The 24,948-nt window shown below is 42.0% G+C and overlaps 1 protein-coding gene across 1 annotated transcript in view; it reads right to left on the bottom strand.

The window, feature by feature from the left end:
- LOC145392425 (cytochrome P450 2J3-like) overlaps window positions 1-23,681 on the bottom strand; it is a 181,576-nt gene extending 157,895 nt beyond the window's left edge. The window contains 2 exon segments of the mRNA XM_080266833.1: window positions 22,315-22,438; window positions 23,551-23,681. Coding sequence (XP_080122959.1) covers window positions 22,315-22,438; window positions 23,551-23,677 — 251 coding nt within the window. The 5' untranslated portion in view covers window positions 23,678-23,681.
- Between the last annotated feature and the right edge of the window lie 1,267 nt (window positions 23,682-24,948).

Genomic DNA, 24,948 nt, shown 5'->3' with positions numbered 1-24,948 from the left:
CATCTGTTTTAGCCTTTTCTGTCTCGACTGCAACAGCAGATAGATGGAGGATGGGAATGTTCATTAATCTTCTTAATTACTGTTTCTTCTAATGTATGTTTCTGCTTTCCATCTTCAGTATTCATGGCATCGCCAAAACTTAACATCATTCCGCTTCTTGCTTAATTTGTCAAATCGATATAGATATCCTCCATAACAGAATTTCTCTCTTCCTTTCATGCTTTGTACTGTTAACGCTATGGGTTAAAATTTGAAGTTTAAGAAATGTAGAATAGCTGGCGTCTGCTCCAAAGGCGAATTATACAGAGGTGAGTGGGCAGAAGCAGGCAGGCAGGAAGCAGGTACAGTAGCACTGCCCGCACCCGGCTGGCTTGGTGCTCTCTCTCGGTCTCCTGCTTGTGACCTGGACCGCCCTCACCTCACGTCTGCCGGCTTCCAGTTCACCTCTGGTTTGATAATGACAGTCATCCAACCGCTTGTAATAGCTAAAGAAATTAATATTAAGGTTGTTCATGGAGAAATGTACATCTACATTTTTTTAGTGACGGACGTAAATGACCATTCACAATTGGTTTGCTAGTGATGGTCATCCAACTGCTTGTTATAGCTAAGGAAATCATTATTAAGGTTGTTCATTGAGAAAATAAAGTATTTGTACAGGTACATCTACATTCTTTAGTGAAGGACGTAAATGTGCAGGACTTTAACGAAACGGAACAGACCGGTACTGAAAGGTCTCGCTGAAATGGCCTGGCACCGAAACGTCGGCTCTAAATCATACCGTACTGAGTCAGTCAGCCTCTTGCTCCTTCGGTTACTCATTATTCTTGCAACATGACCTGCCCATCTCTATTTCTGTTCATTTATAACTACTAAAATATATTTGACTTTAGTCTGCTCTCTCACCCATGTTGATCTTTTCCTGTCTCTTAAAGATATTCCCTACACTGACTTTTCCATTGCTCTTTGAGAATGGATTAGTTGATTTTCCATCGACTTTGCCAGTTTCCAGGTCTCACAACTGTACCGGTACGTCATAGCTGAGATTATACATTCGTTATATAGCTACTTTTCATGACACTCTCTGTGTTTACCGAAAGCTTCTCATCCAGTTGTAATGCGTCTTTTTATTTCGCTATCATGATTTTTCTTTAGTTTTAGCATTTGTTCCAAGTAATTGCACTCCAACTTCTTCAAAAAAATTTTTCTTGCTTATTCTGATGACGCTCTTTGGTGTATATGGATTAACCATGACTTTAGTTTTACTCCAGTTCATCTTTACCATCTTTAGCCCTACTTTGAAACTTTATTTAGGTCAATTCACATTTCCCGCAATGTTTCTGTTGTTTCTGAGATCAGGACAATCACATTTGCAAATCATAAATGGCTCAGCTTTTCTCCCTCTACGTTTATTTCTTTGTTTTCTCAGTCTAGCTTTCTGGAAATACTTTCTCGGCATGCTCTTCTCAATCTTAATTATTTTTCAAGTATATACAGGGGTAATATAAATATATATATATATATATATATATATATATATATATATATATATATATATATATATATATATATAAATATTTGGGGGGAGGCAGTGGCTGAACTGGCAGAGAGCCAGCCTGCAGTCCTAATGGACCCAGGATCGAATCCCGGCTGGCCTATGTGAAAAGGTCTTAACAGTATTGAATTTAAACATTTGACAACAGTAATTGAAATAACAGCTACCCAGACCTGAGAAAGTAGGCTTATGGAACACAGAACACAGGAATTTACCATTATCTTTCTTAACCATATCAAAAAATGGGAGACAACCGCTGGACTCTGTTTCAATCGTGAGCTGTTTGTTATCATGGCGAGTGCTAATATAGTGCAAAAAATCATGAGCATGTCCTTTATCTCTAAATATGACAAATGTATCATCGACACACCTTCGGTACATCCATGGTTTAATATTACTTGGACAATCTCGTAGTCACAGTTTCTCCATTCCATCCATTGCCAGACGCCATGTATCCCAAACTGGGTGGGCAAGGGCTTAGAGTTAATTGTTTTACAGGGAGGGGCACTAATCCTCCACCAACCCCACTTGACACGTAGGGATGCCAACAGCATCTGGTGTTCCCAGGCGGTCACCCATCCAAGTACTAACCAGACCCAACAGTTTCTCAAAATAATATAAAAAGATGTTACTGAAAATGAACAAGTCATCCTTAACACAAAGGGCCAGAAGTTCTTTGCATGCATTTCTTGTCATTATGCTGAAAAGTTAAATGTCTTTATAGCACATGTTCAAACTTATTGGTATATTTGTAAAAAGGGAGGTAACATCAAAACTACACATTAAATAAGTGTCAGGTATATTAATTTTGGACAGGGAATTTGCAAACCCATACGAGTTCTTCAATGTGAACTCATTGGTGGTTAGGACATTCAGAAGTGAAACAAGAAACTTTGATATATTAAATGAAGCAGTATTGTAAGCAGCCACGATGGGACGGAGGAGAACAGATGGTTCATGTACCTCAGGTTGTCCATAATTAAAACATGGCGGGAGCCGACCCCACAAGTTTCAAGGATTTTGATTCTTCAAAAGAAATAACATCAAGGGAAACTAACTTATTTATGAATCTAGTCACTTTATCTTTCATTTTCATGGACGAAACAAAAATTTCAGAGTACCATAATTTAGTAAATTTAGTAGAGTCATTTAATATATCTCATTTTGAGGATATAATCAGACTTGTTCATAAGGACGATTCCCTTTCCTTTGTCGGGACGACATACAACCAGATCATTTTAGTTTCGAAGGTTCTACAATAACTTAAAATATGACCTGTTTATTATGGGAGAGAAAACAATCGTTGGCTTAAAACCGTAAAAAGTTTCAGAGGTTATGTGGCGGATGCTTTTAACAACTGAATGAAATCGATAGCTATTATGTGTGTTTTCAAGATTTTCAAATGATAAGAAATATCTATAATAAGAAGGCTTAACCTGCCCCATCCCGACGTTTTCTGAGCAGTGGTACGCCCCAGTCCTGACATTTTTGGACCTTTTTTTTTTTGGCTCAAACATCCGCTTTTGGTGAGAAACATCGAAAATTCATAGAGAAATCGCTCACCTGAGGTTTAAAATACTCGATGTTGGTACAAGTACTTCCTTACCTGACTGGGTTTTCTAACAGGCTGGCACCAAAGAAAACGAGTTCTATGGGAAGGTAACTATTTTATCCACTCATAAACAGTATTTATTTATTTACTTGGTACGAATTTATATGTAGTACAAGAGTATATTGGTTTTCAAACAGTAATATAGGCATTATAAGCATTGTTTCACTCACTAACTCATCACCATTCATGACCTTTTTTTTCCCACATTACCTGATCATCATTTCTGACTGTTTCTTCCTCTAATGCTATGTAAACTTTGTCCTCCACATTGTCATCGATTGGGGAATCACTCTGGCCCTCAATGTCTTTATTGGCCAGGTCACTGGTAACAGGTGAATTGCCGAGACAATGGCGTGCAGGGGGGGGGGAGAGGTTATGTGGTGTAAGGGATTGTCCCTGCATGGCATCTTGTAGAGGAATAGAGGAAGGTGTCCCGTGTATACGTGCCAAAAATCACTCGCGAAATCACTCACAAAAATTGAAAATTGTGCAAATTAGGGACCTTGCAATGTTGCCGCATTAATTCACGTCGCCAGGACATGAGTGCACATCATGCGTGGACGTTAATTCACGTCACTGGGACGGCGCGGGTTAAACACTGGGAGACAAAATTGAAGCCGAAGGATAATAAGAAAGTTCCCTTTTTGAAAGGGAAACGTCTGAATAATTAAATATGATTTTCCGAGGTTCACCTGATCTCACTAAGTACTGGGCACCAGTTCTGTGTAATTTGCTTTCATGTCTATTCGAAACATTGTTGTTAAAAGCATACGCCATATAGCCTCTCAAACTTTTTACGGTTTGAAGCCAACGATAGTGTTCTCTCCCATAATAAACAGGTCATATTTTAACCCGCCCCATCCCAACCACTTTTTCAACACTGACTCCCCACAATCCCGACCATTTTTGGATTTTTTTTTTTTTTTTGCTCAAACCTCCGCTTTTGGTGAGAAACATCGAAAATTCATAGAGAAATCGCTCACCTGAGGTTTAAAATACTCGATACAGGTAGCAGTACCTCCTCACCTTACTGTGTTTTCTATCAGGCTAGCTCCAAAGAAAACGAGTTCTATGGGAGGGTAACCATTCCACACCACTCATAAACGGTAGTCATTTATTTATTTGGTTTGAATTTATATGTAGTACGAGAGTATATTGGTTTTCACACAGTAATATAGGCAATATAAGCATTGTTTCACTCATGAAACACATCAACATACCTGACCTTTTATGGTGACATTACCTGATCATCATTTCTGTTTCTTCCTCTAATGCTATGTAAAGTTTGTCCTCCACATTGTCATCGATTGGGTAATCACTCTGGCCCTGAATTTTGTACCGTGGCACATGTCTTTACTGGCCAAGTCACTGGTAACAGGTGAATTGCAGAGACAATGGCATGCAGGGGGGGGAGGTCATGCTGGGTAAGGCATTGTTCCTGCCTGACATCTTGTAGAGGAAGGTGTCCCGTGTATACGTACCAAAAATCACTCGCGAAAATTGAAAATTATGCAAATTAGGGACCTTGCAATTGATTCGCATTTATATACGTCAGTGGGATTGGCAGTGACAAAACGTGTGGATGTTCATTCACGTCAACGGGATGTGGCGGGTTAAGTTACTGAAGAACCTTGGAAATAAAAATTATCTGGTTGCATATCGTCCCGACGAAGGAAAGGGAGTCATCCTTATGAACAAGTCTGATTATATCCTTAAAATGAAAGAAATATTAAATGACTCTACTAAATTTACTGAATGACAGTATTCTGACATTTTTGCTTTGTCCGTCAAAGTAGAAGATAAAGGGACTATAGCCTATTTCACGGGAGAAAAGAAACTGCTGTTCGGCAACCCTCTTCCAAACTGTCCTATTTCGTGCATTCTTGTTGTGAATACAGTGGCTAAATAACATACATTGATGTTAAAGACAGCAGCTTTAACTGAAAAACAATAGAATAAAATATAATTAGCTTTTTTTAAACACAAACATAAATGTAACATAAGTGTTAGCAGTCAGCTGATGAAATAAACAAAAGCTAAGTATACACATTTAAATTTCATAGAGCGCCTGACAGCTGTCATGTGCGTAATAAAGCAGTGCAGAACATCTGACTTAATAATGACACAGACGTCTCCTAGTATCATGTTATTTAGTAATACCAATACATTAAGTGAAGGTAGATATAACCTTTTATATTATTTTTTAATAATTGCTGAGAATAAAACGATGACATAGATGATAATATTTATGTTGGTGCTACGGAGTTACTCAGATCACTGATTGCAGTGGAAAATGCGAGTCAACCTGACTGACTCAACGATGCTTGCATATTACCACACCTACAGTAGGCCTATGCTCCCTACTGCCTCGCAAATTGTAAGAAATGATGTTATACGGATCACCCATGCTTACTGTTTCATATTTTAGACAGTTTTTATCATCACTGCATATTACTTTGCTACTCACAGCAAGAATGCACGCAATCGGACAGTTTGGAAGAGGGTTGCCGATTGGCAATTTCTTTTCTCCTGTGAAATAGGCTAGGTTCATTAATAAGTTAGTTTCCCTTGATGATATTTCTCCTGAAGATTCAAAATCCTTGAAACTTGCGGGGTCGACTCCTGCCATGTTATATGGTCTACCTGAGGTACACAAACAATCTGTTCTCCCCTCTCCCATCATGGCTGCTTACAAAACTGCTTGATTTAAAACATCAAAATTTCTTGTCCCACTTTTGAATGAGTTCACAGTGAAGAACCTGCACAAGATTGCAGATTCCCAATCCAAAATTAAAATACCTGACACTTATTTTATGTGTAATTTTGATGTTACCTCCCTGTTTACTAATATACCCAATGATGAAACTATAAGCGTAATTTTGAAAATGCGGTATAAAGACATTCAGCTTTTCAGGGGAATGAGAAGAATTGTATTCAAAGAACTTTTGGCCCTTTGTGTTAAGGATGGCTTGTTCATTTTCAATAATGAACTCTTCAAACAGATAAACCCGCCGCGTGCCGGTGGCGTTTTAAAACGGACTGACATAATTCCATGGCCAGTGACAGTGTAGTTTTAAAACAGTTAAAAAAAAAAAAACTGTGACTGCATTTTTCAAGATTTGTGGGTAAAAATTGGCAGGCATGTATGGTAACTGTTCCTCTACCATCCCCCAGGCTGTCAAGACCATACACTCACTCGCTCCCCCCTCAGGCTCACTCTGCCTCATTTGTCTGTGTGCCCCACCCAGTGGTGTACATAGTGAAGGCATTTTGTAAATATTTTCATGTAAGTGTAAGTTGTAAATCTTTTCTTGTAAGTGTAAGGACTATATAGTGAAGTCAAGTTGTAAATACCTTCTTGTAAGTGCCAGGACTGTGTGTAATGAAGTCAGGTTGTACATATCTTCAAGTAAGTGTAATATAATCCATTCACAGTGAGAAAGACATGCGAACTGTGATAGATGCTGAAGTAATAAGTAATCAGAAATGTGTACTGAACATTGCTATACCTTCCCAACATAAATACCTGAGTATACCTTACATAGAAAATGGCTTTCTCTCACATACATGGTGAGCGTGAGAGAGCTGATATACCTGTATACGAATATGCAGGACTCAATATAACCCATTTCTGAGTCTCGGTGGCATTTTAATGGTCAAATTCGTTGTTTCCACATCAAAATTTATCATTTTAGCTAAAAAAAGAATAAAGTTGAAAAATGGCCGGCACTGGGGCGACCTACAGGGCCAAAAATAGCTGGCACACAGCAGATTAATGGTGTTGCTATGGGACCAACCCTTGGACCTATTTGTCAAATCTTATGTTATTATGAGAAACTGTGAGTAAGAGATTTTCAACGTAATATTAAACTACGGATGTACCGAAGATATGTCGATGATGCATTTGTCATCTCTACAGATAAAGGCCATGCTCAGGATTTTTTTGCACTATTATTGACACTCGTCCTGATAACATACAGTTCACGACTGAAACAGAGTCCAACGATTGTCTCCCATTTTTGGATATCATGGTTAAAAAAGATAAAGGTAAATTCATGTGTTCTGAGTTCTGTAAGCCTACTTTCTCAGGCCTGGGTAGCAGTTTTTTTCAGTTACTGTTGTAAAATGTTAAATGAGTGCTGTTAAGACCTTGTTACATAGGGAATTTTTCTCTCATCTACATACTCTCTATTCCATAATGAGATTTACTTCCTTCTAAAATATTGTTAAGAAGTTGGATTGCTAGTTAGATTGTGCTGGATAGTTCCGGATGATTCTCGTAGTTCCGCTACGTGTCAGAGTTCAGTTAGCCTGCTGTTTGTGAGCAGAGTTATTTTGTAAGTTTTGCATTAAATTTTGTGCTCTGATTCTCTATAATGTTTTATTTATATGACTGTTCATTAAATCCTGTAATTTTTATCTCAGTTACCATGCTAAAGAAATTACAGTGTTATACAGTGTAAGAAAACTCTAGCATGTTTTGGATGTCTCTTATTGGTAACTATAGGTGCTTGAGTGTATTAGAAGCTTTGAGAGTAATGTAAGGCTTTATAAGGATGGGGGAGGGACTAAAGCGGTTTCAGTCAGTTTTCACTTCAGTTTGATTGAAGTTCAGTGTCAGTGCAATATCAGTAAGTTTGTATATCTTCGGTACCTGTGAAAAGTGAAGTGTTGTTGGCAAGCATCAAGTGTACTTGCAGTTAGTGAAGATTGTATAGCTCCGGTGTTTGTGAAAACAGGGAAGTGAAGTTGGCAGGCATTAAGTGTAATTATTTAGAAAATAAAGACAGTGAACTTTAGAAGCCAGTGATTGTTCAGCACGCCTGAGCTGATCTTGTGTTCTGTACACCTTAAGGCTGCCTCTAGGAAGAACAACTCACTGGGCAACGTCCTTCCAATACTGAATTACTGCTGTTGAAGCCAGTGGCATTGTCGGATGGGGATGTAACACTGACGTCAGGAGTGGGATTATAAAGTGTTGTAGTGGGTCAAATCTTCGACATGAAGCAAGGGGGTGTGCAGACAAGGTCCCGAGGTGGGCAGGAGGAGGAAGTGTCCCTGGCGACAATCATGAAGCTATTACAAGTACAAAGTGTACCTGCACGAAGTGGAGTAGACAGTAGCACCAGCTGCAGGAGTAGGTAGCACCAATCGAGCAGGGCAGTACTCCCAAGGTGGATGGAAAGCTGATGACAGGGAGAGCTGAAGCTCCCGTCTATCAGCCCTCGAGACTAATTCCTGATCATCCCTCTTTGTTGAACTTTTTCAGTGTTTCAGTAACACAGAGAATAGGCCAGCATGCTCTCCAAAACAAGTTTCTCAAAGTATCAACACCAGACTACATGCACTTTACACACTGCACTTCCTTTTCAAAATTAAACATGAAAAATGGTGTCTAATAACCAAGCCACACAGTCCCCAAAGGGGGGAACCATAAATGCCCCCACCATCCACCCCTCTCCTGGCAACGACTCAATGAACTGCCTGGACCCACTGTCTGACTCACTTCATTTCTGCAACATTCGTGGCCTTTCCTTTAACTTTCTCTCCATTGAGCACCACCTTTCCTCCTCTAAACCTCACCTTCTCTTCATAACTAAGACACAGCTGTCTGAGGCAACTGATAGCAAACCCTTTTCTGTATCCTTCTTTCTCTTTACTCATTTCAAAACCAAAGGTGGCTGTTGTGTATATGTACACTTGTTCTCGTGTTCCAGAACTTGATTCTTGTGAATTTTCTACTCTCTGGCTTGGGCTTTCCTGTCATTCTCTGACGAAATATATCTGTGCTGTTTACTTATCTCCTAATGCTACTGAGTATGAAAAATTCTTCGACTATCTATCTTCCATGATGTAACACATCCGATCTGTTTCTCCTTTCTCTGAAATCTCTATACTAAGATATTTCAAGTTTCATCACCACCTATGGCCCTCCTCTCCTTTCACCGATCCACTTGTTGAACAATCCTACATCTTTTCTATCCTTAATGACCTGAAGCATATTATACAGCACCCTATCCATACCCCTGACCGCCTTGGAGAGTTCCAACAGACTTGACCTCTTCCTTACAACTAATCCTTTGACTTACACTGTTAATCTCTGCTCTCCATTGGGCTCCTCTGATCACAACCTATTACCTTAATCTGTCCTACCACACCGGTATAGCCTGTGGACCCTCCAAAGAAACGTTGGTTGTGGCACTTAGAAGCTACTGGTTGGGAGGCTCTCAGGCAGTGCTACAGTTGTAGATGGCTACCATCCTTCTCCTACATCTGTCAACAGTGGTGTTCCTTAGGGCATTGTCCTATCACCAAAACTCTTCCCTTTTTTCATCAATGACCTTCTAAGCTGTACATCTAACCCTATCCACTCATACACTGATGACTCCACCCTTCACCTTTCCATTCAGTTCCCACAACCTCCATCTCGGCAGGTACTTCAACAAACAAGGGATGAGGCTATGGCACACCTAACGTCTTACTTGGCTCGTATATCTGAATGGGGTAAAAATAATCTTGTTTTTAACCCCTATGCACTGGCTGAGGTGTATAGCTGTCATGATTCATGGTGCAGAGCGCTGCAGGCTGATGACATACACCACACTCACCTTCTTACCTCCCTTTGAACTCGTGACCATTTTCTATGACACTCGCTGGTAGGTAGGACCCCCAGGTATCCCAGAGATGCGTGGTTCAGTCTGTACATGGCACTGGTATTGTGAAGAACCATGTCTTCTTCGTCAGCATCTGATTCCACACCACAGCATTGAAGGCCAATAGCCTCATCAACCCCTGCGAAAGTTCTGCCCTTAGTACCGGGGAAAGGGCTAAGTCATAGTGCCACTGGTCATGCTTTGAATGACACCATAACCTCATGGACACTTAGTGAAAGGACGGCCTTGGAGAAGAGAAGGAGTTACCATGTGATGAGTGACCTCTCTCTCACCCTCTGACCCCTACCCTCTCTCAGACGCCAGACAAGATTCTGAAACTCCTGCAGGAGGATGGAAGGGCCTTCGACAGCGATGAGTTCACCAGGGAGGAGGAGGTAGATGACCCAGTGCACCTGGCAAGTGAGCGTGTAGCTGGCAGTCATCATTGGAATAAATGCCAACGAGCCGTCTCACCTTCACTTTTGCCACCTGCTCGCTGACGTCTCCTCCTGCAACGCTCACCTACACCTCAGCTGAGCACCTCAAGGGCGGAATCATCACAACCGGGCCCTTCTGGAGTGGTATTTTCCACACTGGCCCCTTGTGGTTATTCTCATCACCATGTACTCCCTAGGGAAGTCCCGCTTCAGGTGAGTCATCACCCACTTACTCTCCCACCTCCCTCACCTCTCCCTCTCCTTCCCTCTCACTCCCTGCCCATGGGCGTGCACGTGGGCATGCACGCACGCAGAAAAAACATCCTGCACATAGCAGACGGCTGGCTTTACCACGTGTGGGTAGAGTCGATACCTTTGTGTGGGAAGATGGAGCCGGCTTTGAGCTGTCTCTGCTGGTGTTTGACGAGGAGGGAGCAGGAGGATGAGCTTTCCCCCATGCTCTGGACTATTAGCGGTATATTCAGGGCTATTTTCACTACTGCTATAATGCAATAACTGGTGGAGGAAATAAATTACCACCAGGCCCTGTGTGTGCGGTGGCTGGACATAGCTGCCAGCGAAAGCATGCACATGAGTGACTGGATACCTGTGGAGGTGGGGGAGATGTTTGTGTGGCTAGCCCTTACCATGATGATGGCACATGTAAGAAAACATGTGCTCCATGAGTATTTGTTGGTTAATGAACTCGTTGACACACATGCCTTCGGTAAGTATATGGCCTGTGACAGGTACCTGGCCATCCAAACGTTCCTTCATTTCAAGAGAAATTACAGGCCTGCAACGAACAACAGGTTGTGGAAAATATACCAATCCTAACAATGCTCAAACAGTCATTTGCCAGGGTTATTCGTCCATTTCAGAAACTGCAATTGACGAGTCACTGGTATTACTCAAGGGCAGGCTGGCATATATTCAGTAGGTGCCATCCAAGCATCACCGTTTTGGCCTTAAATTCTTTGTCCTTTGCGACTGCAAAACTGGATATGTGCTAGATGTGATAGTTTATTTAGCAACAGATGTTGATATACCTAGTGACGATCCTCACGATTTCTTGATATCAGTCATGAAAATGCTCATGGAAAGGAACTTCAACAGGCACCGCATTCTGTGTACCGTTAATTATTACATTGCCCCGCCATAGACTAAGTATTTGACTGAACATGGTACTGTGTCGTGTGGAATTGTCAGGGCAGACTGGAATAATTTCCCTGTACTTCCAGCAAATACTGAGAAAGGAGCCCTTCTTACCAAGAAATGTGGCAACATGTTAGCTCTTCTCTGGCATGAAAAGAGACAGGTTAAGATGTTGTCTACGGTACATAAGGGTGTGTTTGTGGAAACTGGAAAAACAGACTACAGGACCAGAGAACCCATGGTAAAGCCAGATGCTGTCAACAAATATAATATTAACATGCGGCTGCATGATAAATTGGACATGAAAATTGGTGAGGTTGATTGTCTAAGTAAGTCCTGCAGGTGGTAAAAGAAGGCAGTTTAACACCTTCTTGATACAGCCGTCCTGAACAGTTTCACACTGTTCAAGGAGCTCATCAGGAAACCTCTGTAAGAGAGTTTGAGAGAGAGCGTGCAAGCTAACTCCTTGAAGAATATTCAACTGCACAGATGCCAGGTGCTAGGCGGGGAACAGCGGCTACAGCAGACAGCCTAAGCTGTGTCGAGTACTTCCGGTGGCATAGGCTGGTAGAGATTTCCCATACTACAACAGGCCGTGAGGCCTAAAGGCGGTGCCACATCTGTAACGCGACCAAACGCAGCCCTCCAGCACGAAAAAAGACCTCCTACCAATGTGCAGAATGCAAGGTCCCTCTTTGCCCTAAATGTTTTTCCGAGTATCACTCCGAGCGTGATTACTGAGAAGGTGTGTGGGAATGTGTAAGTAGTATACAGGAATGCACAAGTGTGTGTGTTTTCATAAATAAGTGAAATGTTTTCTAAGTGATTTATAGTATGTGCTATGATTTAAGTGTTTTACAGTAAGTTCTACAAATGCATTGCAATAAGTGTTACTATTTATTGGATATTGGTGGAAAAATTATTTGAAATATCTTGAGTTAGCCTACCTGTTACCTGAAAGAAAACTGCGTGTGAGAGGGCCATAAAGAAAATTACCTAATTTGCTATAACTAAATTTTTTCATTTGATACTAGGAATATTGTGCTGAATATTAACATCAGTGTATTTGTGATGTGAAGTACAATATTTAATGGAAGTTGTGTATAACATTTATAAGATTTTTGCGATGCCCCTGATTTGTACAAATCATTCTGAATTATAGTACACGTAATTACCTCACTCAACCATGCTACGTGAAACAGCCACAGCATTTGCTTTTCAGAGTGCAGTTACCCTTAATATTGATGTCAAGAGCAATTATAAGTCTCCTTGTAAAGGGAAATTATTATGAGTGACGCAAGAAGTGAGTACAGAATAACGAAGAGCTATTTCCTTTCCCACACACCTACGGGGCATAGTGGCACTATGAAATGGTCAAAAAACCCTTAGAGGAGAACATCGACAGGGTGATGAATCTTACGACGGTGAGTAAGGAGCAGTCAAAAACGCCTGGGCAGTGTTACAATCACCACTCTTATAATTCCTGCAAATGCTAGCCATCGAGTCCAAGGTCACAGCCAGTGGTGAGCGCTAGGAATCAGCCTGCCAAACGTGTAAAACTACTCGTCTTCAACTCATCCTTACTCATCGACCACTTAGAGACCACAGGATACCCTCATTGGAAAAAGGAAGAGAGTCTTATGTGCTTTTCTTTTCTTTTCTGGCTATTTTCTTTTGGCAGATATTAGAGTTTGAAGTAAGGATATTTTTGTCAAAATTTCGGAAATCTCCCATAAGGAGGAGTGAGCAAAGGCCAGAAACCCCCGGCGGCCAAGGATTATTGCATCATAGGCTCAGTTCTTACACCTATTAACCCGACAAAATCTTCCACACGAGTACTCACTTGTATTTAACCATTTCAGGTCTCAAATAGGTCCCAAGTCACGTTTGAGATGCATTTTTTTTTTTTTTAAGTCAATGTTTGCAAATAAAGAAAAAAATATTATATTCGTGCACAAGGAAGTAATGCACATCTGCCTGTAAAACATTAGAGCTCTACTCACTATAAAAGTGCTGCAAAAATGATGGGAAGTTGCGGAGCAAGTGGTGTGTGGTAGCGTATGAGTACTGCCGTCTCGGTGGGTAGGTGATTTCTTGGTGCGTAGGCAACATGATTGCATTGTTTGTTTCCATGTTTTTCCATAAAAAAACCAGTGTACTAATATATGTAGATATATATCTCACGTGATTTGTGAATGATTCTTGAGATGTTTTGTTTACAATAAACAAACTAAACAGTTACAAGATCCATATAAAACTACCACTTACTAGTGACTACTGATTATTTTACTTTGATCTTATTTTGCTTAGTACTATCAAAGGCTGTGGGGGTGACAACATGGGGTAAGCCTACAAGCTTGCCTTTTGTATGTGCGTATGTTTATTTTATTGTTGCTAACTCTATCATCCTGTGTACTTACAGGCAGCAGTAGAGACAGTGATAAAATATTAAGTATTTCTCAAAATTGATGGTGTTATAAGTATAACCAGGAAATGTGAGAATCTCATGGAATATAAATCAGAAAAAATATGGAGACACTAACAATCATTTGTCAATGAAAAAGGCAACACTCGCTGCACATGTGTGTACGCCTGGTAACAAATAAATGCATGGTGCGTGTATAAAAGGCTACGGAAACAACCTTAGAAACCTAAAATCATGTCTGTAATTATTTTCCCTCAATCAGACACTCTAACACCCAGGAAATGAATATATATTGAGACATACAACGCGGTTATCTCTTGCTTGCCTGCGATGCGCAAGCTATGTGCGTAGGCGGGAGGCAGGGGGTGGGGGATTGGAGGGAGAGTGGAGGGTGGAGGGTGGGAGGTAGAGGGGTGGGGAATCGGTGGGAGGTAGGGGGGTGGAAGAAGGGGAATATGAAAGGGAGGAGGGAGGTGAGAGCTATTTATCCTCCACAGCAGTAAAATATATATTGCAAACAATATTCTTTTGCTAAATGAACTGTCTGATAACAAAATAGTAAAAAAATATTGCCAGATCAACAGTTTAATAAAACCAGTAAGTGTAACCTAACCCCCCACCATAATTATCTCTTCCCAGAAGGTTTAAACTAAAATATTGTGATCTGCGCAAGCATGGTAGAAGCAGAGGGGTCTGGGGAGCGGGTCGTATCCTTATTTCATTCACTAGCCTCATGCAACAGTTTTCATTCATGCCTAAATATGCTCCCAGAAGGTTTAAACTAAAATATTGTGCTCTGCACAACCCTGGTAGCAGCAGAGGGGTCTGGGGAGCGGGTCGTATCCTTATTTCATTCACTAGCCTCATGCAACAGTTTTCATTCATGCCTAAATATGCTGCCACGGGAGTGGCTAGGAGACCCCTACCGAGAAAGACACTATAGTGGCCAGGAGACCTGAAAGGGTTAATAACATCCAGCTCAATCCTGCATCATCCTTAAACATACTTAGGGTTTCATTCTCTTGGGACTTATCTTGGAAATATCATAATACATCTCTTTTACACACTGCTTCGAAGAGATTAGATGTGCTAAACCGACTCTGTACCTTCTTTTCCTCTCACAGTTGTTGGCTTTATACAAGGACTTCATTCACCCCTATGTAGAGTACAACTTTCATGTGTGGGGAGGCTCCCCACATGCAGCTCTTCTCAACAGGGTGGAGTCAAAGGCTTTTCGTCTCATTAACTCTCCTCCTCTTACTGGCTTCCTCCAACCTCTGTCTCTTCGCCACACTGTTGTATCTTTATCTCTTTTCTGTCGCTACTCCAATGGTCACTGCTCCTCTGAATTATCTGTTTGCATCCTTCCTCTACGACGGGCACCTAGCAACCGTCTAGCAACAAACTCTCATCCCTTTTCTGTCCAACTCTCTAACCGTTACTCCCAGTCCTTCATTTATGCAACAGGTCAGCTCTGGAACTGTCTCCCTCTGTCTGTATTTCCTACTTCCTATGATCTCCAGTCTTTCAAACGTAATGTGTCCAGGCATCTCGAAATGAACGGATCTTGAATTTGGTTAATTTTTATATTATTTTTGTTTTTCTTTCTTGGAATGAACGGTTTGTGCGCTCCTGGCTGTTAGTTCTTTCTTTGCATAAAAAAAAAAAAAAGCACAAAGTGTACAACCACAAGCACAGAATGAAGGACTATAGGCATAAAGTATAAAACTACAAGCACAGAATGAAGGACAGAAAGAACTCAGTGAACAATTACAAACACAGAATGAATGACAGCAAGAACTCAAAAAACAATTACGGGCACATTTTGAAGGGCAGAAAGAACTCAAAGGACAATTACAGGCACAAAATGAAGAAATCAAAGAAAAATTGCAAGCACAGAGGGAACAGCCTCAAGAGGCATTGCAGGAGCAACAAGGAGTTACAACTGAGGATGTAAGGACAGCTAGAGGCTTTCATGAGGGAAATGAAGGATGAACAGGAACAACTGAAGGAAGAAGTTTATGCTAAGCCACAGCAGCAGAAGTATGAGGTAAGCAATAATGTGAGGGAGTGCAAACAACATGTAGTTGACCAGTTGAAGACAATTACTAAGGCAATTGTGATAGAATGCAGACAGCATGTAAGTAACCAGTTGAAGCATGTAGTCGACCATTTAACCCGCCCCGTCCCGGAGACGTGAATTCACATCCTCATATGATGTGCACTCATATCCCGGAGACGTAAATTAATGCGGCAACATCGCAAGGACTTTGCAAGGTCCCTAATTTGCACAATTTTCAATTTTTGCGAGTGATTTTTGTCACGTATACACGAGACACCTTCCTCTACAAGATGCCAGGCAGGGACAATGCCTTACCCAGCATGACCTCCTCCCCCCCCTGCATGACCTTTTCTCAGCAATTCACCTGTTATCAGTGACCTGGCCAGTAAAGCCATGTCATGCCACGGTACGAAATTCAGGGCCAGAGTGATTCCCCAATCGATGACAATATGGAGGCCAAACATTAGAGGAAGAAACAGTCAGAAATGATGATCAGGTAATGTGGCAAAAAAAGGTTAGGAATGGTGATGAGTTAGTGAGTGAAACAATGCTTATAATGCTTATATTACCTTTTGAAAACCAATATACTCTCGTACTACATATAAATTCGTACCAAATAAATAAATAAATACCGTTTATGAGTGGTGTAGAATAGTTATCCTTCCATAGAACTCGTTTTCTTTGCAGCCAGCCTGATAGAAAACCCTGTATGGTAAGGAGGTACTCCTACCTGGATCGAGTATTTTAAACCTCAGGTGAGCGATTTCTGTATGAATTTTCGATGTTTCTCACCAAAAGCGGATGTTTGAGCAAAAAAAGAAAAAGGTCCAAAAATGTCGGGACTGGGGCGTACCACTGCCCAGAAAACGTCGGGATGGGGCGAGTTAAAAACAATTAGTGAGAAAATTGAGCCTGTAGAGAAATATTGTACTGCTGAACCTCAGGTTTGTGTGCATTTGTATGCCATTTGGCCTATGCAGTGCTCCAGCTACTTTGAGCATCTCATGGATCGTGTACTGGAAGGCCTGCACTGGCAGACAGCTCTCATCTATCTGGATGATGTAATTGTGTTTGGACAGACTTCTGACCAGGAACTGAAGAGGCTGTTGGAGGTGTTTAATAGGATCCGAGAGGCTCACCTCAAGCTGAACCCCCAAAAGTGCTACTTGTTCCAAAAGGTAGTGATGTACCTGTGACATATTGTAGGTGATAGTGGCATCCATACTGATGCAGAGAAGGTGGCAGCTGTGGAAAACTGGTCGGTTCCAACTTGTGTGAAGGAGTTACAGAATTTCCAAGGCTTGTGTACCTACTACCAGCGTTTTGTAAAGGACTATGCAACGATAGCTGCACCTCTGAACAAGTTATTGGGGAAGAGACAAGTTTGTGTGTACACCATTGACTCAGAATGTCTTTGATGAACTCAAGCAAGTGTTGGCAAGCTCTTCAGTATTGCCGTACCCAGGCCTGAGTCAGCTAATTGTCCTGGACAGTGATGCTAGTGGTCATGCTATTGGTGGAGTCCTGTCACGGGAGAGGGATGAAAAAGAGTATGTGGTGGTGTATTACAGCAAGAAGCTTAGCCCACCAGAACGGAACTACTGTGTGACCCGTAAGGAGCTCTTGGCAGTGACCAAGAGCTTGGTCTCTTCCATCCCTACTTGTCTGGGTCCTGCTTCATCATCAGGACAGACCATGCAGCACTGAAGTAGCTGAAGATGTTCAAGATGTTAAAGAATGCGGAAGGTTGAGTCATCAGCCTTGTGACCCAGAGTGCTTGCAGTGTAGTAAAAAAGAAGATCAGATTAGGAAATGCAGCCATAGTGCAGTGAGAGGGGCAGTGTCAGATGAAGAAAACCTGAAAAGGATACAGATGTACAACCGGTGCTAGAGTGGCTGCAGCAGATTACAGTGTGACCATCTTGGGAAGAGGTTTCTAGGTTCAACCCTGCAACTAACGGCTACTGGAGTCAGTGGGACCTTCGTTTGAACAACGGACTACTGGAGTGTCAGTGAGAGATACCCGATGGTCTCAGCAAGTATTGGCAACTGGTGGTTCCAAAGAAGATGAGGTCCGGGATCTGGATGAGTCCCATAACCAGATCACTAGAGGGCACCTGGGAGTGAAGAAAACTCTAAGTTAGTTGTGACAGAGGTTCTCCTGGACTGGTATGTGGCAGGATGTTGAAGAGTGGTGTTGGGCCTGTGATGTATGCTGTGCCATGAAGGGACCCAAGAAACGTGGTTCCGCCCCTCTTCAGCCGTAACAAAAAGGTGCAACGATGGAATGAGCCATAGTGGACATTGTTGGACCTCTGCCACTCTCTGAGAGAGGAAACTAGTGTATATGTGCCATCATGGTCCATTTCAAAAAGTGGCCAGAAGCTTAGCCTTTCCTGATCAAGAGGCTGCGACTGTTGCTCAGATGTTGGTTGACTAGTTTTTCTATCGTTTGGGATGCCACAAGAGCTACATTCAGACACGGGTAGAAACTTTGAGTCTGCTGTTTTCCATGAGTGCTGCAAGTTACTTGGGATCAAGAAGACGAGGACTACCCCGCCAAGACCACAGTCAGATGGGATGGTGGAGAAATTCAACTGGACCCTGGGACAAGAACTGGCCAAGTGCTGCATAGAAGGACAAATGGAATGGGGCCAGAAATTACCTGCGTTTCTGATGGCACATCGGTCTGCATCCTATGAGTTTACCGGCTACACACCTGCAAAACTGATTCTAGGCCATGAGTTACATTTACCTGTTGACTTGTTAAAGGGAAGACCACCGGGTGAAGAGCTGCCTACAGACACCTCCAGCTATACAAAGAACCTTCAAGAAAGGCTGGTTGAGGTACATCATCAAGTGCAAGGAGCCCTTAAGTTTTCAGATGTGATGAAGTGCAACCATGATGCAAAGGCAAGTGTGGTGAGCTTCATGGATGGTGACAAAGTTTAGTTCTAGAATCCTCAGAGGAAGAAAGGAGAGTCACCGAAGCTGCGGAACCCGTGGGATAGGCCTTACCCTGTGTTGGACCGCCTATCAGACGTAATACACCGGATTCGGGGAGGCATGAGGTCTCACCCAATTGTAGTACACGGGTATCGTCTATGGCTGTACCATGGCTCGGGGCTATACAGCTGGGACGTCTCTGAGGAATCGTACTTTCCTACCACTGAGGATGTTGAGGAGGACCAAGGTGCTTAAGTTCAAGAGGATGGTGACAGTTTTCCAAGAGCAGTGCATCAGGAAGAGGACCAAGACATTCCTGGAGGAGTGGATGGTGTAGAGGAGCGGGGGCGTCATTAGATGCTGCATAGGAGAAGGCCTGTTAAGTTGAAGGATTATTTTGTGTGTAATTAAATGTTTAGTTTGAATTGAGGATTATGTTTGTATACATAGCGTAGTTTTGTCGGGACTACAAAAGAATTTGGGAGGGGATAGTGTTGAGAAGCTGGATTGCTAGTTAGATTGTGCTGGAGAATTCCCAATGATTCTCATAGTTCCGCTACATGTCAGAGTTGCCAGTTACCCTGCTGTTTTTGAGCAGAGTTATTTTGTAGATTATGCATTAAATTTTCTGCTGTAATTCTTCATAACGTTTTGGTTTTGTGATTGTTCATTAAACCATGTAATTTTAACTCAGTTTCTGTGCTAAAGAATGTAGAGTGTTATGTAGTGTAAGAAAATGCTGGCATCTTTTGGATGTCTTTCATTTGGTAACTGTAGGTGTTAGAGTATACTAGAAGTTTCGAGAGTAATGTAAGGCTGTATACGGATGGGGAAGGGACAAGAGCAGTATCAGTCAGTTTTCAGTTCAGTTCGAGTGTAGCTCAGTGTCACTGCAATTAGTGAAGTTTGTATATCTTCGATACTTGTGAAAATAGTGAAGTGTTGTTGGCAACCATTAAGGGTAACTGCAGCTAGTGAAGATTTTATAGCTCTGGTATTTGTGAAAACAGTGAAGTTGGCAAGCATTAAGTGTAATTATTTGGAAAATAAAGACAGTGAACTTTAGAAACCAGTGTTTGTTCACCAAGCCTGAGCTGATCTTGTGTACTGTACACTGTAAGGCTGCCTCTAGGAAAAACAACTAACTGGGCAACGTCCTTCCCATACTGAACTACTGCTGTTGGAGCCAGTGGCAGTGTGGGACGGAGACGTAACAATATTTTGTATATAACTTGTTCTGCTTGTGACGAATTTTCAAAACAACCATTATATGCCTAAATAACCAATCTACTGCTAATAAGGAGGTATTTGATCTTAGTTTACCCTATTTGGGTGATGTTTCAGTACAAAGGAAAAATCGTTTAATTCACAGCCTTCTTGAATTTTATCCTCAAATTGACTTTAAGGTTATACTTAGTAATTCATTCAAAACTGGCTAATTTTTTCATCTTAAAGACGCTGTTCTGACCAACTTCCGTTCGTCTGTTGTTTATTGTTTCCCTTGCCCAGGTGGCCAGGCCGGGTATATTGGTTGCACAGTCCGTGCTTTCAAGGTTAGGGTAGGCGAACACATGGGTCAGTCGAGCAGGACAGACCAAAGACTCAGCCTCCTCCTCACTCAGGTGAAAGAGACCTTTTTGAATCTTGTGATATCATACTCAAGAGTATTTTAAGATATTAGCTTCTTCATCAAACAGTAACTTAAGATTTCTAGAATCAATATGTATTAAGACCCATAACCCATCTCTAAATAACACTAGGTCTGCAATATTTCTTTTGTTACATAACTCTGGTTTTCTACCTTTGTGATGGAGGAAGAGAAAGAGGAGCAGTTCAAGCCACGATGGAAGTCACATCTTCTGCTACTGCCTGCGACCCATTGAGGGGGGCATCCAGTAGACCAGTCTCCAGTGGCCCAGAAGACCAGAGGGGACAGTGGTTTGGTTTAATGTCAGGGCGGGGTACGGATTCATCAAGCGCCAGGGTACTGGAGCTGATGTTTTTGTGCATTGCCAGGCCATCGTTAAACCAAACCCACCAGCACCTTCAATGCTCCCTTGGAGATGAAGAAACGGTGGAGTTTAGTCTCTCTGGGACTCCTAAGGCTCCTGAGGCTCGGGATGTTACTGGTCTGGGAGGTGTGATCATGCAGGGTTCTGCCAATGCAAGGTGACGTCTCATGGCCTGGGGACGCCAGGCCAGGGATCCTGTGAGTCCTGGGGAGATATGCACTGTCGTGGAGATGTGCATCGCAGTGAATGCTTTTTGTGGGGGTGACAAGGGGGCTTTGCGCGTTCCCCAACCCAAAATCTTTTACGAGAATGGGCTGCCTCGCCTTGTTATCTCCAAGTGCTTCACACGCAATGTACACACAATTCCTCACCGATGGGAAAGCTGGGCCTGGCAGCCGTGACCTGCTGCCCCCTGCACAACACCGTGGAAAAGGCTATGGCTGGAGGCTCCTCTCAACAGGCAGACTGCAACTGTGATCACCAACCCGGCACCGGAAATGGTCGCGGCATGGACCACGGTCGAAATACACCATCTGGCATCAGAGACAGAGGAGGGGCAGGATTCTTCTGACACCACATCCATAGCTGGGGCAGTGTCGACCTGCTCCTCGGCCGAGGAGGAGGTCATTGAGTCCTCCCCTTCTCCGATAGAGGAGGGCACCCTATCTTGTCCTCCCATCGTGGACCATAAAGATCAGCTAGAAGTATGCTGACCCTCAATGTCCACACCCGGTTGTACCAGATTGGAGCTACCATCTAATCCAACCTCTATGGTCTGCTCTGGGCTCCTGACAAGGGTGAGGTGATCCGACCAGTGTTGTTTGTCGGGGGGAGAGGAGGTGCTTTTAGCTGAACTTCAAGCATTCTGCCACATGCTCCCTTCACGTTTGGCCCCCTAGATTGGTTGTCTCATGCGGTGCAGAGTGCTTTGTTTTTTTAATGTGAGTTTGAAATATTTTTCCTAATACCCCTCATTGCAGGTGATGGCCATTAAACAAAAAAAAAAACTACCATTGTTATATTTACCTTAATCACCAGGGGCTTTGGTCCCATTGGTGGGTAGGCAAAAAAAAAAAAAAAAAAAAAGCTTTGCAGCCTCCTCTCTTTTTACTTTTATATTTTTTTTAAAGACCGTGTGTCTGTGTGTGTTTCTTCACTTACACAATAATGTGATAAATTTTAATGTTTTGACTTGATTTTTTTTTTCTTTTAGATAACTGATGACACTTTAAAATCGAAACGTTTATAATAAATCTGCTGTTCATGTCTACGTTCGTTGTTCTCTTCCTTCTGAAGCTGATCGTATTTTAGGATGAATCTCCTGCTGAATGCTAAAGCTGAGCTCGATGTCGATAATTGCAATGCATAACACAAACGGTAAAACTAGCAACACTGAACTTACTGAAATTACAGGCATCAGAACATTATATTTCCAAGGTATAATAATCTGGCTTCACCTGGTGTTGAACATGCCAAAGCTTGCCATGTTGCCGTATTTCTTCCTAATGTCCTGCAGGAACTTCCTTGTGGGCCCCATGGGTATCAAGTGGAGGGAACCGATCACAGGCAGTATCAGAGGCCCTGTGGAGGAAGAAGAAGAAATAAAAGAAGGCAAAGAATAAAAGTCTATCAATAGCATGGGGGCCAGTAAGGCAGACCCTTTCCCTTAGATAAAAAAAAAAAAAGCAGTCAATAATCGAATTTTACTGGTGGACGATAAGTGAGAGAGAGAGAGAGAGAGAGAGAGAGAGAGAGAGAGAGAGAGAGAGAGAGGTCCAAGAACGCAACCGGACCTGGAACTGAACTCGAGTTTTTCCAATTACAGTTTGGATGAGCTTACCACTACATTACCGACTCCCCTCCCTGTGGATGCTGTGGATAAGGGGGCGTATTAGATGTGGTTTTGGAGATTTTGTAACACCCATTCTTAGCGATTTATTTTGAAAATTCCTCCTCAGTAGCCTCTTGTGTTCTACTAGTGCAAATGATGTCGATATTAAAATGACATAAATAAATTGCAGAAGTTGTTGCGTAAAATTATGAATAAATCGCTCAGGAACTGGTGCTACGAAGGGAAAACGGGCCAGTGAGACATAAGGATAGTCAACATTCACTTTTCCTCGTCCTTCCTGGAAGAAAAAGAAAAATAGTTACACGTTATTTTTTCCCACAAGATTTGTTTCATAGGAAGAACAAGAAAAGGAAATGTTGAATCCTTGCTTTTTTCTTCATCTTCCTGCAAAAACATATCTTATTTGCAGAATTATTTTTCCACAAGATTTATTTTATAGGAAGGACAAGGAAAGAATATACTAAACCTTTCTATGTCCCTTGTATTTCCTGCAAAAACAGGTATAAATAACAAGAAAGAAATGGTCTTAAGAGGGCTGTAAATTTGTTCTTAACCCTTTCAACCCTCGGATGGCTATTTCTGCTTGATACCCAACAGACAGGAGACTCAGCTGGTGGAAAATTCTTCAGTCTGCCACCAGGAGGAGTAGGAGGAGGAGAAGAAGAAGAGGTGAAGGAGGAGGAGAAGAAGAAAAAGAAGGTGGAGATGACTGACGATGATGATGATAAAAGGAAGAAGAAAAAACGAGGCGGAGCAGGAGGAGGGGAAGGAGTAGGATGAAGAGAAAGGAAGATCGTCCCTTTTCCATTTTTCTTCCTACAGTCAACTTCAGGAGACTCACCTGGCGGAAAGTTCTTGGGTCTGCCACCAGGGGAGAGGTAGATGAGGAGGATGGTAAGGGATAGGAAGATCGTAAGTACCCAGCTCGACGCCAGCCACTCTGCCAACCCGCCCAGTAAACCCGCCATGTTTGTCTGTTGGGCGGAAAAATGGTAGTCAACTGAAATTCCGTATTATGTTGATTAAATTGAAATTCTGTGTTGTAATCAATTTTCTTCCACCTGATAATAATCCCTAACCCCTTTTTAGCTAATTCGATGGCCAGGTGTATTCAGACTGGAGGGCAGATCTGACTAGTAACCAAGGAGATTGTTCCTAACTCTTAACACAGGGTCATTGAATTTCTCGCAAGCACGACTTAGTATCCAAGCTGTGACAACAACCTTGTCCCGTTATATGAAAACAAACGATTATAGGAATTATATTTAACGACTAATTATAATGAGAGGCTATTATTCTGATCATACTGGGGGTCTATAAACAATTAGAAGCTGTATAATACTGATTATACTGAGAAGCTGTATAATATATTCAGGGGCTGCGATTTGTGGTTATAAAGAGAGCCTATGTTATGCTCAGTCTATTGAGAGGCTGTGATGTGCTGACTATATTGACAGGCTGCATTATGCTGACTATAATGAGAGACTGTGTTATGTTGATTATATTGAGATCCTGTACTATGCTGACAATATTGAGAAGCTGCATTATGCTGCCTTTATTGAAAGGCTGTGTAATGGTGATTAATATTGAGAGGCTGTGTTATGCAGATTGTATTGAGAGGCTGTGTTATGCTGATTGTATTGAGAGGCTGTGTTATGTTGATTATGTATAGTGAGAAGCTATGTTATGCTAAATATATTGAGAGGCGGTGCTATGCTGACTATACTGAGAGGCTGCGTTATGCTGATTATATTGAGACGCCGTGTTGTGTTGATTATACTGAGAGCCGGTTATGATAAGAGGCAAAATTATGACAAGCAGGCAATGCAAGAAAAAGAATTTAGTGGGTCTTATCAAGACTGTCATGAAGTATGATAGTTGTAATTTTTCACTAAATATCATGATTCTCTCTCTCTCTCTCTCTCTCTCTCTCTCTCTCACACACACACACACACACACACACACACACACACACACACACACACACACACACACACACACACACATACACACACACACACACACACACACACATTGTATCAATGACAAAACTTGGCAATTACAAGACACAGAAAATTTAAGGCGCTCTTGCCAGTGGAGAGAAAAGAAAATACTGTTGTTGATTTCATTAAGAAAAAAAAAAAAAAAAAAGACATTAGCTAAGTGCGTTCTCGCTTGTTACTCCGCGAAATGTTGACCGGATGACAAAATCATAGTAATATGACAGATTTTTTTCGTT

This window comes from Coenobita brevimanus, chromosome 22 (genome assembly GCF_032717465.1).
Source record: "Coenobita brevimanus isolate Jiangsu-jjx chromosome 22, ASM3271746v2, whole genome shotgun sequence".
NCBI lineage: Eukaryota > Metazoa > Arthropoda > Malacostraca > Decapoda > Coenobitidae > Coenobita > Coenobita brevimanus.
Note: the sequence above shows the minus strand (reverse complement) of the source record. Positions and strands in the feature narration are given on the sequence as shown.